Here is a 19380-nt window from a genome sequence, read left to right as displayed (position 1 = left end):
TGTTGTTGTATTTGTTATAGGTTTATGGATGATAAGTTGGCTTTGTTTAATCAAGCATTCTGGAAAATGTTAGTAGTTTAGCCTTGGATGTGAATTGACTGAGTTGTATATTTCTTTACTAAATTCCTGATGAATGAAAAAAGCAATAATTTGTTTACGGAGAGTGCAAATCTATTTGTACGATGAATTTATTCTACTTCAACAATTTGTGATGAGTGACTTACCATGTATTAAGATATCTAAGAAAGAAATGAAAAACCAAACAGCAACCATCATAGATTAAAGCATCTAAGTAATACATGTAAAACCTTGTGCTAATAAGTGTAATTGTCTCAAAAAGCCTATTCTTGGCAATGATAATTCCATCAAAATGTGTTCCAAAACAAAGGAACAAGTTTATCCTAATTCAACCAAAATACTCATGCATGAAGCAAAACAAAGGATCAAGTTTATCCTAATTCAACCAAAATACTACTTAAAAGGTATCTCAGACCACATGATTACATTTTAAAATTCCCTAAACAACACTTAAGAGTAGGCCTTGATATATGTTGGTTCATTTCTTCCTCGGAGCCTTGAAACCAGGATTGGGTATGAACTGGAACATCCTTGACGCAGTTCCCTCACTTGCAGCAGACATTGTTTCATGTGAGATGCCCTGAAGGGTTTGATGTGGTTGAATTGTTGGTGGGGTGCTTAACGGATTTGGTGGATTCATTATGCGAGGTGGCCTGATAATAGGCTGCTTTGCTCGTGTAGAGGCTTGAGCATTAAGGCCATTCCAAATGGTTTGTGGCACTGTTCCAGTGGTCTGCAGATTGCCAAACAAGAAATGAATGATTGGTTGAAACTCACTAACCGAATGCAAACAATTATAAAGATTTTGTTAGAAATCACTAACCATGTTTGTTGTTGATGGTCCATGAAAGGATGAAGGTACATGGGGTTGAGCAATTCCAGAAGCACCAGCCTGAAACCAATGATTATCCAGAGTTAGTCCCTACTCATAATAAGACAATTCAGTCCCTAACTATTTTTAAAATAACCAAAGAAACCCTAAAGAATTTGGTTAGTTACTAATAAGATCCTCTCGAATAGCAGCCTGATGAATATAAAATAGTTACGTTACCTGTTCTTGTGGAGCTGATTGAGACACATGAATCTCTTCTGCCGCTTGGTTAGTTGTTGCACCATTGGCTCTTAGATTGTTCCTTGTAGAAGCTCTTCTGTTTGGAGCATGTGGACCTTTACATGTCTTGTAGTTATGACCGGACTCTCCACATTTGCTACATGTGACTCTAAAAGTCCTTTTCGCTTTGGTTTCACTTGACTGCTGCTTTTCAGATTGGTCTTTCTTCCTCTTCTGCACAGGACGGCCAATTTACCAGCCCTATTGGTCATATCAGTTTTTGCTCCACCAACATTGTTGGGTCCACTAGAACTTCCTCTAGCACTTCGTAAAACATAAGTTTTTTGGGTTTTCCTTGGAGCAATTGGGTTTGTTATCGTGCTTCTCTTTCTCACCTTCTTCTTGGAGACTAACTTATTCTCTATTTTCTTCTTTGTCTTCTTCCTCACAACTACACAATCTTCTTCATTGTCATCCTCCATTCCTAATGGAGGTGGTCTATATGGCTCGTCCTCCGTGCTCTCATACCCGTCATCGCTAGAGTCATCATCAGCTTCAGCTGTATCAAGCTCAAACTCTGAATCATCCAACAGAGTGTCCATTATTGGGTGATCAAAGTAAAGGTGAAACTCATCAGTCTTTCCGTTCTTCTGTTTATTCTCTCGCAACTCATTTATCTCCTTATCTCCATTAATTGGGTGTAATCCGGACTCAAAGTCTGAAGCAGCAGGATCAAACCAGTACATTGTCTTGTAATTACTGTATCCTAGTCCTTTGAACAAAGTTTGAAGATCAAAGAAGCAAATGAGGTCAATATCCATCTTAGGAAATCTCTCAATCTTTCCATCGATGTATAGCATAACACCTTTATTATCCCTTACAATATTGCCTCCATGGTGGAACACAGGAACCACCATATCCTCCATCTACAATATATGGTGAAAAAAAATATTAACTTCATAAATTACATACACCACAAACCCAGAAATGAAAAAGAAGATTAATTTTCAATTTCATAAATTACTCTATTTAACTATTCTAAATAAGCATCATACATAATCAGGTATAATCATGGGCTACAAAGATACAATGCAATGAAACATAAGAACCATATAATCATATAATAAGAGCACACTTTGCTGAAGATGCTCTGCTATTACTAACGAAAACATATTAATACCTACTCAAAATTTGATTAACCATGTACTATAATAAACACCTTCAATATTTGCAGTAAGCACTACATTCTTGGTTTCGGGGGGTTACCTTGGTGAACGCGACTAAGGCTTGATCAACAATCGAACCTTTCCACTATTTTGCTCCTATGCTTTGGCGGTTACGGTGCAGCAAACAGACGTTATGTTCATGGATGAAAGAGTAACGACGAAGAATAAATAGATTAGAAAGCGTGTTGAGGGTGATGTAGGATATGAGGTGGGAGATGACGGTGGAGAGGGTTAGGGCAATTCTCTGTAAAAAGAAGATGAGGGTTTGGGGTCTCAGGTCTTTTTGTGTCAAGCCTTGTGAAGGAGTGGAGGATAATGAAGAGACAAACTGTAATTCCATTCAAAACGCAACGTTCCATGCCTCTAAAACGGCGTCGTTCTGTTTGTGATTATAGGAACTGAACTGTCCTCTTCACTCCACCTGATACTTAATGGCTACGTGAAAAACTTAACGCTACACCTCAGCAGCGGACGTTACCTTTTGACGAACGGAGACTGCAATGACTAACGGCGTTTAACGTTCGGGATCGATCTGAGTATTTTTTATTTCTTGAGGACTAAAGTGTCTGATCTAAAATTTTTTAGGGACTGATTTGGAATATTACTCTATTTTTTAACCATAAAAACAAAAATATTCAAAAAAAAAATAGTGGGACCTATTTGCCCTTTTCTCTGATTTAAACAAGTTGATTCCGACGGGGAGGTTTTTTCTCTTCCTTCTTTTACACACCCGAAACCCTATCCCTGTTCCCAGAATCCCTCCTCGGTCATTTTTTTATTCATTCGGTCCTCACTCCCACACTCTTCTCTCGTCTCGCAACCGACTGCCCATCACGTCTTCCGCCACATCCAACTTCTCTACCGCCGGCGGCTATCGGCGGAGACGACACTTTCTTCCTGCTCTTCTGCTCTGCCTTTACCCTTTGTCCTTCTGCTTCTGCGCCTAAGGTATTTATTTATTTAATTTTTTTTCTTTCTGCTGCAATTTGATATTGCTGCTGTTGCTACCATGTCTTGGATGATTCAGTTTCTGTTGTTGTTTGTTCAATTTTGTTGCTGCAAACCATAATTTAATTTTGGTTATATCAATTTTCTTGTTTTTGAAAGTCCCATTTCTATTTGGCAATATCAATCTTCTTCTTCTTGTTTCTTGGACTGGAATATTTGTGTTATTTTATTTTCAGATGATGAAATGATGAACGCTTTAGACTTGATTTAGGTTAAAATTGGTGTTCTTCTTTGTGTGAAATTATATACACTTCCTTTTAAAGAATTTGGTAACTCGTACCCATAGTTGTTTTGGTATCATATCACTATACATATGCTTGTAAGAGTTTGATTTGAAAAAATGCGTTAACAAAGAAACTAGAACTCTGGAAGTGTAATTAGACATCGAGACCCATAATTATAGTTTTTTTTTTGTTATTTTGTTATTGTTTACATGGCTCAAACTTGAGGTGAGATCGTTCTTAACTTTGGGGACCTTACTTGGGTAGCAGTAGAGTGAACTTCTTTCCCCTCTATTTTAAAATTTGAAGGAGGACCTTCTTTTTGAGAATTTTGTTAATAAATCCTTCTTTATGCAAAGTGCGAGGTTGTAGTGAAAATAATTTTCTTTTTAGTTAAAAGATTTCCCTCAGGTTCAGCATGCATCTTATATGATTTTCCTCCCTTTCCCTCGAAGTCTTTGTCATGTTAATCATCTATAACGTTGGATGATTCTCTGATTTTATAAAATTAGCATTATGCTACCTGGTTGTCAGTTTAGCAGTCAATTTAATTGACTAAATACAACATAGACATGAGAGCCATATAAGCAGCAACTTTATATTTTGCATTCTTCTTTTAAGTCATGTTTTTCATGTGACAATCATGGAAGAGATCAATGAATTATTAATGGCTTCATATGGAATTTTCTGCCTGGCATTTAGTTGAACAAAATTTGCAAACAGATGCATATATGAGGTGGCTGTTTTAATAAAAAATAAAAAATAAAAATATTTCTTATTATAATCATGACTTCTTTTTGTTTTTCAGGATATTGTATAATTTGGTTCAAGATTTTAGCCTGTTGGCATTTCCCTTATTCTCATTACTCACTTAGGGAACGTGATCATTACTTCTATAATTTATTTGCATCATACATGATGAGCAGATCTGTTCGTTTAAAGGAGAAGAATGGAGAAAATAATACATTTTCTATGAATAATTGTGATGATGAGAGTGCAGCCCGTACAAGGCCGTTTAGTTTTGAGGAGATTATGCATAGAAGAAGAAACAAAGAATTGCTTGAAAATGTGAAAGACCCATTCAAGGAAGCATGGAATAAATCACCAAGAAGTTCTACAAGGAAAATACCTGATCATATTGAATCTATGAGTTATAAACATGATAGAAGTCCACCCTATAGCAGGCAAAAACATGTTTCTGAGGAAATAGTAAATGCAACTTCTAGAAAGAACATTAAGAGCACTGTTGCAAAGGAAGACGATTTAACTGGCAAGATAACTAAAGAAAAGTCTGGTAAAGAGATGGCAGGATTGAGTAAAAATGACTATGAAGATGGGATTAAGCATCAAAGAGACTCGGTTAATAAGGATAGACATGCAGAAACAATTAAACCAAGATCTGAAAGGAAAACAAAGAAAAAGGATCACACTGGAGATTTTGAGAATATTAATGAGTATCATTTTGAAAGAAAGCATGACAAAAGTAGAAATGGTAGGGAGAAATCAAGAAAACATTTGATTAATGATTCTGACAAATTAGCTGAAAAGAAGCATCATAGAGATTTGGATAAGGGTAGGCACGGAGAGGGTAAAGCAAAACATGAGAGAGAGGCCAAGAGAAAATACCAAAATCTAGATGATAAATCCCTTGACAGGGATGCAATGGTGAAACAAGATCTTGGCAAACATCATAACCAACGGATTCAAGAGAGGAAACAAAGACGGGAAAATGTGTCACATCATGAAGAATCAACAGTAAAGAGGAGACCATCAAGAAGTCAAGAACATGATAACAAAAGAAGAAGAAGATCCCCATCCTTTTCACCAAGGTCAGCAAAACATACCTATCATGTTGAAGAACGGAAAGAGTTGCCAATGCTTTCTCTGAAAGATAGCTCTAGGAAAAAGCATTCTGATGTTTATAGAGATAGAGCATCAACTAACGGCTCAAGTAGTCATAACCATCGGCATGGTGCGTCAACAAGTGGACTTGGTGGCTATTCACCAAGGAAGAGGAAAAGTGAAGCTGCTGCTAATACTCCGTCACCATCTAAGCATTCAACAGAGAAGAAACGGGCAGGATGGGATCTTACCTCTGGTGGGGCAGATAATTCTCCTCAAGCTTTTGTTTCTTCTAGTTTTCAGTTATCGAACCATGCCATGTTATCAAACATACAGAGCATGGCTTTGGCTACTTCTGTTGATCCGACTGTTGTCAAGCCTTTGGCAATGATTCTGAATGATGTATCAATAGGGAAGAATGCCCACATTGATCCTGTCCAATTGACACAAGCTACCCGACCTATGAGAAGGCTTTATCTTGAGAATGTACCAACTTCAGTCACTGAGAAAGCTGTGATGGATAGTTTCAATAACCTCTTGCTCTCTTCAGGTGTTAATCATATCGTGCAGGCCCAACCATGTATCAGCTGCATTGTGAGTTTACAGTGCAAAACGTGAAAACTAATGCCCTCCCTCCCCCATAATGAAGCAGTTGTTTTGAGTTTGTTCTTGCATTTGTTCCTTGCAGTTGCATAAAGATAAAGGCCAAGCAGTTGTAGAGTTCCTGACGGCTGAGGATGCCTCAAGGGCTCTTTCTTTTGATGGTAGTACACTTTTCGGCTGCAGCATGAAAATTAGACGGCCCAAAGATTATGTTGAAGTTACAGTAAGAATGAAAATCTTTTCCTTACCTTATTCTTCAATATGCATACCTATTCATATTCATATACTAGCTAGTTTTGGTAAATGTATGGTGTTTTAATCTTCTTGAATTTGAATTTTTTAATTGATATTTACGTTCTAGTATGTTATCAACCAAAGTCTAGTATATTTTTTCTTAAAGAACTGCAAACTCGTATAGTTCAAAGTTGTATTACCACCTATGTTGCTCACTTGTTTGTGTATACCTGTTGGAAGTTGGCAAATTTCTGGTCGTTATTGAAAATAGGTTTGCTTAATCTTGCTGTGATAATAATGAAACTTCAATATTACATTGCTGAATTACATTATATCAGTAGGATTTGTTAATCTTATGAGTTGACCAATTTTTGAAATTTGTGACTAGGACATGACTTGTTTAATCTTGGTGACTTAATGTAAAAAAAAAGAAAAATCTCATCCAATGTATAAGGGAAGTAGAACATTTGCACAATAATTTGTCTTAATTTATTTTTTCATGTATTTGCTGAAATTTTCTATAGGAATGTAAATTGTATGGTAATCATGGGATGCTAATTTCGTTAGAACTGCATTGTACAGTGTACACCTATGATGGATAATGGATTTTGGAGGATCCAAATTCATAGCATGAATTTCTTTGAGAAAGTTTTGTGTTTCTGTTTCAAAGTCATTGAATTTTTTATGGTTAACATTGACATTTGGATGTTAACCAGATTGAACACTAAAAAACATGTTTTAGAAGTTCATTGAAAAGTCTGTTATAACAACTGAATTTCGTATCCAAAGGTTCGAGCTTCTTAATTATTTAATCATTGCCTTTTATGATATGTAAGATTAACAAATTTGTTCTAGAGTTGGGAACTCATTATTTCTTTTCCTTTTTCTCAAACTTGAAGATCTACGGAAGAAACGTGACATATTTCATGCATTGTGAGTTCGTGACTTCTCATATATGATATTTAAGAATCCTTGATTCCTTGGATAGTACATTGTAACTTTTCATTTTGCTTGAATGTATCTTTTATTTAAAATTTATGAGTTTTTCATTGTTTGTTACCAAAATATACTTTAATCAGTTAGGGTGTATTTAAAGAAGCGTAGATTCATTGTGTTGATTTCTTTCAGAATGCTGCTCTACTATTCTTATGAGATATAGTCCAAAATTTTCTGGTTTTGTAAATTTCATGATTTAATTTGTTTGAAGGTTATGAGCCATCTCTGATTATATTGGTGCCACCTATTTTGATTTCAAGTTAGTGTGTCTTAGATATATTAGATTAGAAAAATCACAATGTTAGTGTTAGTTTGGAGCGACTTATTTGAGTGAAAAAAGTACTTTTAATAAAAAATAATGTACTTTTGTTAAGTTTTAAACTCGTTTGAATACATCTTTTAAGAAAAGTACTTTTATTAAAAAAAGCAGAAGTAAAGGACGTTTTTAATATTTGAAAACTCTTTCTAAAAGGTCTATCCAAATGTGAACTTGCTTTTCTCTATTAAAAAAAGATTTGTTTAGAAAAGAAAAAAAAAAGATAAGTACTTTTTTAAAAAGTCAATCTAAACTAACCCTTAATCCTATTGTGGACTTGAAGGCCTTGCAATCATAATAATGGCAATGGAGACACTTTTACTAAAAAAATTTGAAGAGATGTAGAAATTGTATTGGTTATTGCATATATTCACGTTAATCTTGTATAGTCAGTTAATCACCCATTATCTGACTAGTCAGGAACTCCTTTTTTAAAGTATCCTTTTGTTGGTGTTGTGTCTATGAGACTGACGAAACTCCGAGGGTTAAATTTGCCTTGGCCAAATGGGTGAAGAATGGGACTAGTGAGGTGAGGAAAAGGACTGCTGAAGGAAATAGGATCCTTAGTGAGCATACTAGCTAGGCAAGGTGGCAAGAGATAGGATAGGAGAGTGAATTTGTGGAAGAATAATTATTCTGTTAGGCAGCAGTGTTAGAGGGGAGCGTAGACAATAGGATGGGTAGACAGAATATTGGGGTAGCATTGAAGGTCTGAGCACCTCAAAGTGCTTAGGGTTTATCTGTTTTCCCTTTATACATTCCTTATACAAGCAGCAAATCCCTATGGGTTTTAAAAATATGCAGTTTGATGAATTTGCAAGTTTCTTCTTCAATCTTTATTGTCCTATTACTCGATTTCTGAGCCTATTTTCTGTCAATAAGAAATAGGTTACTGGCCTACTGGGCATGTAAAAATTGCTCATCTTGATTTTTGCGTATACTTGATCTAGGCTGCAAGTTTACTGTGAGAATTAAGTTTGGGTTTGGTATTATATATTTTCTTGTCCATATAGAGTATCTTAGATGAAATGAAAAGATCTAAACAAAGTTTACAATTTTCATTGACCTAAAAGAGGTCCTAGCCTCTGGTTGGGTGTGAAGGAAGGAGGGCATGTTGTGTATATTTGGGTCATACAGGATATGGATAATGCGGTCAAAAAGCTAAGATAGGAAATTGTGTTGGGCCGTGAATGACAATTATATCGCTATAACTAAATGGTTTCACCATGAGCCATTACAAATTGAATTAGCTGTCAGTGCCTTTATGAATACATATTGCAAATAATAGTCATAGTTGGAGATTCAAGGGATGATATGTATTATAAACTAGTAATGGCTAGAAGCCCCTTGACAAGAATTTCATGCTATATGGTTTTGATTTGACAGTATAAAATGAAGTAGAAGTAAATGGAATATGTGGTTGGAAGGTTCAAGACATGCTTGCAATGACTTAGAGGTGAAAATTGGAAAAGGATGTAGAATTATAGGTAGATGTAGGTATTTTAATTGTGTTATGCAAATTGATAAAAATTATAGGAGTTGTGATTCATAGCATTTGAGCAAGTGGATGAAAAGAAGGAAGCTTGAAGAGTTATTTGTGATCAAAAGGCACCTCTCAAGCTGAACTTAAGTTTCATTGGCAATTGATATAAAGTCGTGATACTGACAAGGAGGCTCAGCTGCAACTTTTCTGACTGGTACTTGTAAATGGGATATGCTTAGATTCGATGCGCCTTGGTGATCAAGACGTAAAGGATTTGTAGTGGGCAGTCTGCAGATCTGGTGAATAAATACTGCTCGGTGGCTAATCATGAAGGGGACACTGTGACATTAACAATGCTTGGTTATGAGTTGGTATTCAATGGGAGAGGCCCTTCAGCCTTTGTTAGAGGCAGATCAGATAGGGTCGGAGGCCTGTCTGATTGAGCCCTAATCAGGAAAGTTGATTAGACAGACAATAACCCACTAACTAGAGGCAGAGGTACACAAAGAAGCTCTAGATGAAAAAGTTCAAAAGTCTGTTTGTCAGTTTTACTGATGATGCTTTACTGGACAATATGTTATTATTTTTGCTGTTAGCAATCATTTAAAGTAAGAAACCCCAATCTTCCTATCAGACTGTTTTTGCTCACTGAGATACTAATAAAAATGAATCGAGATGTGCGATACTACTACTTTGGTTGTGAATGAAGCAATTTGGTATCAGAATTCTAAATAAATTGTTTGTAGAACCTTAGAACAATGTATTTAAACTAACAGTCATACATCAAACGCTTGAAAGAATCACGGTCAGAAGATACTAGTCCATCTTCGAAGGCTTAACCTTTTGAATTTGTCTTGTGTTCACCCTTGACAATTTAAGTCTCAACTCTCAACCTTATTTAGCTGAGGGCTCAAATTTAGTCCCCAGTGGTATACTTGTAAGGATGTCTTTATGAATGTATAATTTTGATTTCTTATATATTTGGCCATAGGTTTTGTGGACTTTTAAGTTTGAAAATGAGTTCATAATGCATAACCAAATGCTAGAAACTGTCTGTAGCTTCAAGAGTGTGATCTTCTTGTTACATTTTATGAGATATTTTCTGACGTTAGTATTGGAATCTTTTAAATAGGATGTTTATATGGGGTATACCGTAATACACATTCTGGATGGTGACGAAGCAGACTCCTAGTTAAGATGACTTCCTGGTGTATTGACAAGTTTGATGCATTACCAGGATTTAGCTGGCCAATGTTTCAGGGTTATTGTTTTAGGCTGCTCTGAGAATGCTATTTATGATCTGATGCTTTGTTTGTTATATCGAGTTCAGCATGTAAGTGCTATGGGCTGCAAGTTATTTGTGTTTCATATGCCACTTTTGGTTACGGTGTCTGCTTTACCCGAGTTTCTACATTTCTTCCGTGTTGTATGCTGACATGTCATCCTTAATTAAGTTAATGAGGATCAGCTTTCCTGAGGAAAGAAAATTGATGAGGTGCATTAGGTTCAATTTCTGCTTCCGCTTTATCTAATATTTTTTCGGCATGGGAACTTTTAACTTGACATTATGTAAGGACTCCACTCAAGCATGGTTAATTTGTAAGTTGTCCCCACAAATTTATGATATGCTCTTAAGAAAATGATAGCTTCCTAAAAATTCCTCTAGTCTTTCTTCCTTGCATGGCATCCGTTGTGATGCAATATATTGCTTTGTAACTTCTCTGAAGGGTGATTTTGTCTGAGAGTTATTCTATTCATTTTTCTTATGCTCACAAGATGATTTGGTATGATGGCAGAGAAAGTATGTTCTACAACAGGAGTTGTAGTGTATGCTTATGCCAAAAGAATGAGATCCTTTTGGTTTGGATGGTTCAGAAGGTCACAGTTCTGTGTCTCAGTTGTGCAGTGCACCTTGTCCTTATAGATTGGGATATTGAAATGTTGGGAGCATTTTTAGTTTCCACTAAGTGCTATTGTTTGATAGTATCTAATTTAACTATATATGGTGTTAAATGTTTGGTTCATGGTAACACTGTCCTTTATTGCCGAGAAACAACAAAGGAATTATCATGTTCTTTTTCCAGTAGCATCTGATCTCAGTGAATCTCAGGGAACTTCTGCATAGTATTCTAGCCTCTCAGAAGTCATTTTTTGTACAAGTGGTTTTTATGTTTTATGGGAAAATGATTGTACGTGTACATGAAGCAACTTGAGAAAGGCTTAATATAAATGACAGAAATATGAAATGAAAGTTCTTGGCTTTTTGTTGGTTCTAATCTAGTTAGAGGATGTTGATGGGATCTTGTATTTGATGGCAAATCTTTTCTGTATATAATTCTTTGTTTGTTAAGTTACTTTTGTTTAGGGATTTTAATTCTATTAGTCTTTGTTACTTCTAATGCTGTGGCAGTGCTTTGCAATTCTAAGGTATATTGTGGTTATCATCCGTGTAGCAGGTTTTCAGACAATTGCTATTTTCATGCAGACTGGTGAACCAGAGAGATCAGATGATACTGCTTTCGCAACAAGTGATGTAGTGATTGATTCACCCAACAAGGTGCACATACAAAACAATCTAATATAGAACTGATTTTATGTTCCAGAAAATTTCTTGGTTTACCACAAATATCATTACATTTTAGCCTAGGTTCAAATCTGACTTGACTGACTGAGCCATCACAAGTTAATTCCGGCTTTTGACTTTAAATTTGGACATGCATCCATTCATATTTTTTATTCCTTGTACCTTTTTTGAATTAATTTTTATTACCTATGTGTGCTCTGCTGCATTTTGTCAGTCAATAGTTCGTCTAGTGACTGTGATCTCTTTTTTTTCCCTTGGTATTCTTGCAGATCTTCGTAGGTGGAATTTCAAGTCATGTTTCTTCAGAGATGGTAAGTAGTTGGAAAGGAAAATCTTGTTTCTTTTTCATATTTTAACCCTTAGAGGTTAAGGTTATGGTTTGTACACCTTGTAGTAACCCAATCTGCTTACTTTTTGGTTCTTGTCAGTTGTGACTAAGACTTGTTTTATTTATATCTATTAATAGAGTGAGCTGAGTGAAGAATCCAGAAGAGTTTAGAAGCTGTTAGAGCAGTTATAGGAATTGCCAGCTAGGATAGATTCCCTAACAGCCCCTAACTTAAGTATGTAAAGACCCTTCTACCCTCTTCAACAAGTGTGCTGAACACTCTCCTCACTTATGAATATATGTACTGGTTCGGTTCTCTCATAAGAATAGATTCTCTGAAAACTATTATGGAATCAAGAGGAGCTGATTGCAAAAGCATGGATCCTCCTCCATCACCTCCGCTGATGAACCTGCTAGTGTTGGTTGATCCTCCTCCTCCGCCTCTGCCTCCTCTTCCCAATCTGTCTCTCTGACTTTATAATCGGTGCGAAGTTCTCTCTGCGATTAAGAGCAATTGTCACTCCAGCTTCATCAATCAGTGTGCTATTTATTTAGTCTTCAAAATTTGCTTTGCCAGAAGATTCTCTCAACAATTCCATCTCAAGTTCCTACGAACTCTGGAAGAGATGGATTAAACACTTCTCATGTGGATGATGTCGACAACGGAGTCTTCTCACACTGGTGGTTGATTGCGAATTTTCGTGGCAATTTGGGAGAAACTAGATCTCTATTTAGCGTCACAAACAAGAGTGCACGTCCAGCAACTCAAAGCTGAGTTGAGCACTATTGTACAAACATCTAAACTGTTGAATTTTCTTCTTCGAGTTCGAGCTCTCGTAAATGCTTTAACCTCTGTTGGAAGTCGTGTTTTTAAACAAGAACATATAGCTGTAATTCTTGCTGGACTCAGATCTGAGTATGATGTGTTTGTTACATCCATCAACACTAGATTTGAGCCTTACTTTGTTCCTTAGGTGGAAGCACACCTCACACCTCTATACCTCATGACTCATGAAGCTTGGACTGAAGCAAATGAAAAAATGTTCTCCACTCCAGACCTTCAAGCACATGTTGCAACTCAATCAATCACCAGAGGAGGATGTGGTAGTCGTAGTACTAGTAGAGGTGGCAAGGGATGCGGTGGTGGACAAGCTAGTGGAAATTCCGCTAGCTGCGTCACTCTAGCTTTAACTTCTGGCATGGGTTAGATCAAGATTTCTAACCTTCTCTCCTTCCACCTCCACCCTATGCAAATTTTAAGTTCACCGCTCCTTATACACGGAACTACACATCGCATTACACTAATTACTTGCCACGTCATAACCATGCATCATATCTAAATCATGCATTTGCATAATCATTTCTTCTCTCCAAGTCATTCCTACATAAATTCTCCTTAGGCCTACTCATTTCTCTGCTGCCATAGCTCACTTGAGTCAGTTGCTGATTCGGCCTGATATCCTGATTCTAGAGTCATATCTCATGTTATTCCTGAATACCCCCAATCTGATGCATGCATCCCCATACCCTGGACCTGACCTCCTCCATGCTGGTAATGGACAAGTTCTGTCTATCTCCCAGATTGGAAATTCTAGTGTTTGCACACCTAAATATTCACTTAAATTGAATGTTACATGTACCACAAATCACTAAAAATCTAATTAGTGTTAGTAAATTCACTTTGTACAATCATCGTTTCATCAAATTCTGGCCTTATAACTGCTTGGTTAAATCACAGGCCACTAGGGATGTAATGCTCCATGGCAAGATTGGAAAGGAAGACCTATATAGATTTGCAAACTTTAAGCTGCAACACCAGCAACAATTTCATGATTCAATAATTTTAGATTACCAAAAGCAGCATGATTTCATGTATTATAATCTGTTGCATATTCAAATAATTTGTCTTTGGCTGCATAGGCTGGTGCATGCTTCTCAAAATTTAGTTTGCCATATATTGAAAAATTATAAAATTCCATTTGTTTATACAAATGTTTCTGATACTTGCTCTGCTTTCTGTCTTTGCAAAGCACATCGTATTCCGTCTTCCTTGTCCTTTTACAGATTACAATACTCCCTTAGAACTCATCTGCACTGATCTTTGAGGTCCTTCCCCTGTTATCTCAAATAATGGCTACAAATACTACATAGCCTTTATAAATGCTCACTCTAGATTCACATGGACTTCTTTTTTGAAAACCAAATCTGTAGCTTTCCCTGCCTTCGTGCAGTTTAAGGAGGCTGCTGAGTTGCAGTTTGGGAAGAAAATCAAAGGTATCCAATCAGTTTGGGGATGGGAATATAGATTGTTGTCTACCTATTTTAGAAAAGAGGGCATCAATCACAGGTTGATCTACCCACACATGCATCATCTTAATGGCATAGTGGAAAGGAATCTAGGCATCTCATTGAGACTGTCCTCAACTCCTAGCTCTTCCTCCAAACTGCACTGCGATTGGCTGCAAGTGGGTATTTCAAGTGAAATAGAACACAGAATCCCAGATGGCGTCGACAAACTTAAGCAACGCCTTGTTTCCAAGGGTTTTCTACAAAGAGTTGCCCTAGATTACTCGGAAACCTTTTCCCCTTTAGTGAAAAGAATTCTGCAGTACCTTGCTGCCACCCAGGAGAGCTTGGAGTTCTGCTCATGCCAGCCCCTAAACCATGGAACTTGAATATGTGAGGGTACTGTGATGTTTGCTGGACTGCAGATTTGGATGACCGGTGGTCCGTATCAGGAGCCTGTGTCTACCTAATACCTAACCTCATTTTCCGGTGGTCCAGAAAACAGCCTACTGTTGATCGTTCAAGTATGGAGACAGAATATAGAAGTATGGTAGACCTCATCGGGTTCAAACTTTGCTCACTGAATTGTGAGGGTTCCTACTTCAAGATCAGTGGTGAACTGTGACAACTTGAGCGCCATAATGCTAGCTCACAACCCAGTTATATAATAGAATGAAACATACGGAGTTGAATCTCTTCTTGGGAAGAGAAAGGGTTATGGAAGGAAAATTATTGGTTGCTCATATTCTCAGAACTGAGCAACTTGTTGACCAAGGAAGTCTCTAAAGCTAAATTCCTGAGTTTGAGAGAAAAGCTACTTGTAATAGAATTTTGAAGTTACAAAAACCCCATTTCAGGGGACATAATAGAGTGAGCTGAGTAAAGAATCTGGAAGAGTCTAGAAGCTGTTAGAGTCTAGAAGCTATTAGAGTAGTTATAGGAATTGCCAGCCAGGATAGATTCCCTAACGGCCCCGAACTAGTGTAAAGACCCTTCTACCCCCTTCAACTAGTGTGCTGAACACTCTCTTCACTTACGTATATAAGTACTGCTTGAGTACTTCAATAAGAACAAATTCTGATTTCTCCAATTCTCTCTCTCTGAATTCTCAAACTCTATTATCTATTATTGTCTAGCTTATGGAGATTGCTGGTGCATTTGGATCTTTGAAGGCTTACCACTTTGAGACCGGGGACAACATTGGATCACATGCCTTTCTCGAGGTAAGGGTGCATTGATTTTCTTTTTTATTTACTAGTTTTGTCTTATTTTTGTGCAATGGTGGTTGTCCTATAGACAGAGTTCTTATTCTACTTCTGATGTGGTTGGCTCTTTGCCTCTTTGAAGATTCTTTTGTTCCCCTAGTCAATAAAACTGTCCTTTTGAGAAACTATTCATGTAAATCTTTTTTTATACTTATTTGCTTTTGCGTTACATCCATAAAGCCAATCACAAAGCCGTTTGGTTGAAGTTTTAGCTGTATATACACAAACTTGGCAGTTCGCATAAGTTTTATGATTTTTGGTATCATATGGTGCTCTTTTTCATTAATTGACTTATCAGTTTGAGTTCATCCAAAGCCAATTGTTCTTTCTCCTCATATATATAACATCTCATCTGGAGCCAACCTCATTTTGTTGTTTAGATTTGTTTTGATGAGGCACTCCCCCCACTCCCCATTCTATAATGTCTTTTTTCATGAATTGATAATTTGTTTGTACAAACTGTTAGTACGGGGATCACTCTGTTACCATCAAAGCATGTGCGGGTCTGAATGGTATGAAACTAGGAGGTGAAGTGCTAACAGTTGTTCAGGCTATGCCTGATGCGTTGGCCATGGTAATTTCCTCACTCATCCTATTGCCTATTTCGAATTCTTTGATGTGATTCAGAAATTGCCTTTGAATTATATCCTTCCTCTTTGAAACGACTGAGATGAATGCTCACTAAGATGAAAATGATATAGGAAAATGGCGGGAAGCTACCATCTTATATCATTCCAGAGCATGCAAAGCCACTGCTTAGAAAGCCAACACAAGTTTTAAAGATTAAAAATGTGGTATGAAATTTTTTATTTAGTTTTCCTGAAGTTATTTTATTTTTATATAATTTGAGTACTCAATTTCCCAGTTCCTTAAATTTAAGTGTCTTTGTTAGCTTCAATGCAAACCATACTACTTTAATGGACACTTAACGTGACACAACCTGAATGTTGGCAGAGTTACACCACATTTTAAAAATCACACTATAGATACATTGTAGATATTAACTTTAAAATTTTACACTAACATATATATATAGGTAAATTCTAGGGATTTGGATCTTCTAAAGTTTGAATTTTACTTTAGAGAGTAAAGTGTGATTTTCTACCCTTAAATGATTTCTCTTTCATATTTATTCTTGGTCCCACCTATGAAATAAATGGTGAGAGATCACACTTTACTCTCTAAAGTGAAATTCAAACTTTAGAGGATCCAAATCCAAATTCTAGTATGTTTATGTTTATGGTGGCTATGCAAGTGTTATTAAAATTAAAGTCATAATTTTTTTTACATTTTGGTAATCCTTTTTTTAGCTATACTTTTTAAAATGCGCTGCTAAAGAATAAAAAAAAGAGTAAAGTATCGTTTTTGTCTCCAACGTTTGGGGTAAGTCCCAAAGTTGTTCCTAACGTTTCAATCGTCCTATTTAAGTCTCTAACATTTCAAAATTGACTAAATGTTGTCCTGTCGTTAGGGATCCGTTAACAAAATTGACACACCACACATCCACAATCTCTTAGGCTGTATTACAATTTTTTGTGTGTAGATGGGATTGATTTGCATGATATGACTTCAATCCTTACTTGATGTGTAGTAAAGCCCGAGTCCCAATTTTCTAGTGGTTAAATTTGACTTTTGATCAGAAGAATGGGGTGCAATATCAAATATTGCTTTTATAACACTTACAGTAGTTATTAACAAGTATGAGTATTGGAGCCAAATTGAAAATGAGTGTTACATATGGGGGAAAAGAAGTATGCATAGTCGGTCCTTAACTGATTCAATTGTAATTTTGTTTCTGTACATATGGGGTCAAAAAGTATGCATATGGGGGATAATTATTTTCAATTTATTCCGTGCCTATAGTAACTGTACACTATACTCATGATATTTCATTGGCAATTTAAAGTGATTGTGTAAAAATTAAATTAGAAACTTTCAGTGTTGTGTATAAGAATATAGCTCAAGTTATATTCGATATTTTGATGATTGCGTTCTTATACTGCATGTGCATTATGATTAGTTTGCAATGGAGTCCATTTCATCTCTTCCGGGCATGGCAGTTGAAGAAATTTTGGAGGATGTGCGATTGGAATGTGCAAGGTCTTTTAAGAACTTCACATTGTTTTTTTTTGTACTCTGGAATTGCTCATAATGTTAAAGGGGTTATAAACATTTACCGTATCAAGTAATTATTTTGCAGATTTGGGACTATTAAATCCCTTAATGTTGTCAAGCACACCGGTGAGATGAACTCCGAACCTAAATCAGAATCTGAAGTTAAAAACAAAGTGGACTTTGAAGAAGCTTTGGAAGACAGAATGTGCAATACTAATGACGAAGAACCTAGCTTTTCTGAAAGGGCGACTTTACTTGAGTCCAAAGAATCAAGTGGAATGGACTCCTATTATGAGAAAGAGCTGGAAGATAAAGTTGATGACAATCGCAGAGTTGGTTTAAATGATGATGCTTTTGATTATAAATCATGTCTAGAACAGTGTGAAAGTGATGTAACAACAAAGGATACAGGGAATAAGAGCATACCCAGTAGTAATACTCAAGAATGTGCCGGTTACCTGGACACACTGGAAGATGGACCAAAATCACTTGATAATATGGTTGCTAACAATACTGGTTCAGAGGCCGAAACGAAGACTGTGGCTAGCATTGTTGATCCAAACAACAGTGTATGTGTGGTTCAGGAAAGCTCTCCCAAACGTGATGAGGAAGATGATATTCACGACAGTGTATTTGAACAAGGTTCTGTTCTTGTTGAGTTTGGAAGGACTGAAGCATGTTGCTCAGTGGCACATTGTTTACATGGACGTCTCTTCGACGGCCGAACAGTTACAGTCGAGTATGTTTCTCTCAATCAATATAGGGCAAGGTTTAACAAATGAGCTTCCCAGGTAAATGGTAGTTAATGAATCTGATTGACTGAGGGAGTTTGCTATTACCATGAAATCTATTGGAACAGGGTTTTCGTATTCAAATTAACTCTGATGACATCTGGTATTCTTTTCCCATTTGGAGTTGGAAGAGGCTTTATTTAACAGTGCCAATTTGATAACACAGCAGTAGCATGCATGAAGTTTCCAACCAAAGCCGTTGAATCAATTTGATAACATTCTTTGTATATGTTTTGTTACTAACTGTCTGTTGTATCGTAGTCAGATTGAAATGTGAGTTACCCTAATTATTCGGATATGGTCATGTTCTTTCATAATTTTTGTTACAAATATACTAGGTTGCCCTTCTTTTGCTTTACCGTGCTACTTTTTTTTTTTTTTTTTTATATCACGGCCTACGTATAATTTACGCTTTAGCTATTTAAGCAACCCAGTCAAGCCACTCCGGTGGCCCATTTTGGGTGTATTCGCTTCATCCTATGCAACCACCTACCGGCGTGTGAAATTTCCACAAGGTTATGTGATTCACGACAAGATTCTTTATCTTTGGGTGTAATTCTGTTTTAATCCTTAAAGTTTAAAATATCTTGTTTAAATCAAAAAAAGTTTCATTTAGTTTCAATATAATTTTGCTGTGAGTTCAAAGTTAAATAATTAATAAAATATTCTACGTGACAGCAGTACAAGAAAAAAGGTCGATAATTTAAAGAACAAGTACAAGTTTTAGGAACTAAGGAGAATGATAAATAAATGTATTGATATATTTATTGTTGATTTTGTACTTCTGGAGTTTGTATTTGTTCTCTATATTATCGACTTTGTTCTTACACCGCTGTCACGTAAAACATTCTGTTAATTATTTAACTTTAACTTCATGGTAGGACTATATTAAAATTAAATGAAACTTTTTCGAATTTAAATAGGACACTTTAAACTTTAAAGATTAAAATAGA

General features: G+C 36.3%; 1 protein-coding gene across 1 annotated transcript; it reads left to right on the top strand.

The window, feature by feature from the left end:
- The first annotated feature begins 3089 nt into the window (after window positions 1–3089).
- LOC130960852 (splicing factor U2af large subunit B) lies at window positions 3090–18779 on the top strand. Its single transcript, XM_057886343.1, has 10 exons — window positions 3090–3303; window positions 4511–6020; window positions 6115–6252; window positions 11544–11615; window positions 11912–11953; window positions 15393–15479; window positions 15988–16095; window positions 16223–16315; window positions 17542–17621; window positions 17722–18779. The coding sequence occupies exons 2-10, from the start codon at window positions 4557–4559 to the stop codon at window positions 18416–18418; spliced, it is 2781 nt and encodes a 926-aa protein (XP_057742326.1). The 5' UTR covers window positions 3090–3303; window positions 4511–4556; the 3' UTR covers window positions 18419–18779.
- Window positions 18780–19380: the final 601 nt, after the last annotated feature.

Source organism: Arachis stenosperma, chromosome 2 (genome assembly GCF_014773155.1).
Source record: "Arachis stenosperma cultivar V10309 chromosome 2, arast.V10309.gnm1.PFL2, whole genome shotgun sequence".
In the NCBI taxonomy this organism is placed as follows: domain Eukaryota; kingdom Viridiplantae; phylum Streptophyta; class Magnoliopsida; order Fabales; family Fabaceae; genus Arachis; species Arachis stenosperma.
This window is presented reverse-complemented; position numbering and strand designations above follow the sequence as displayed.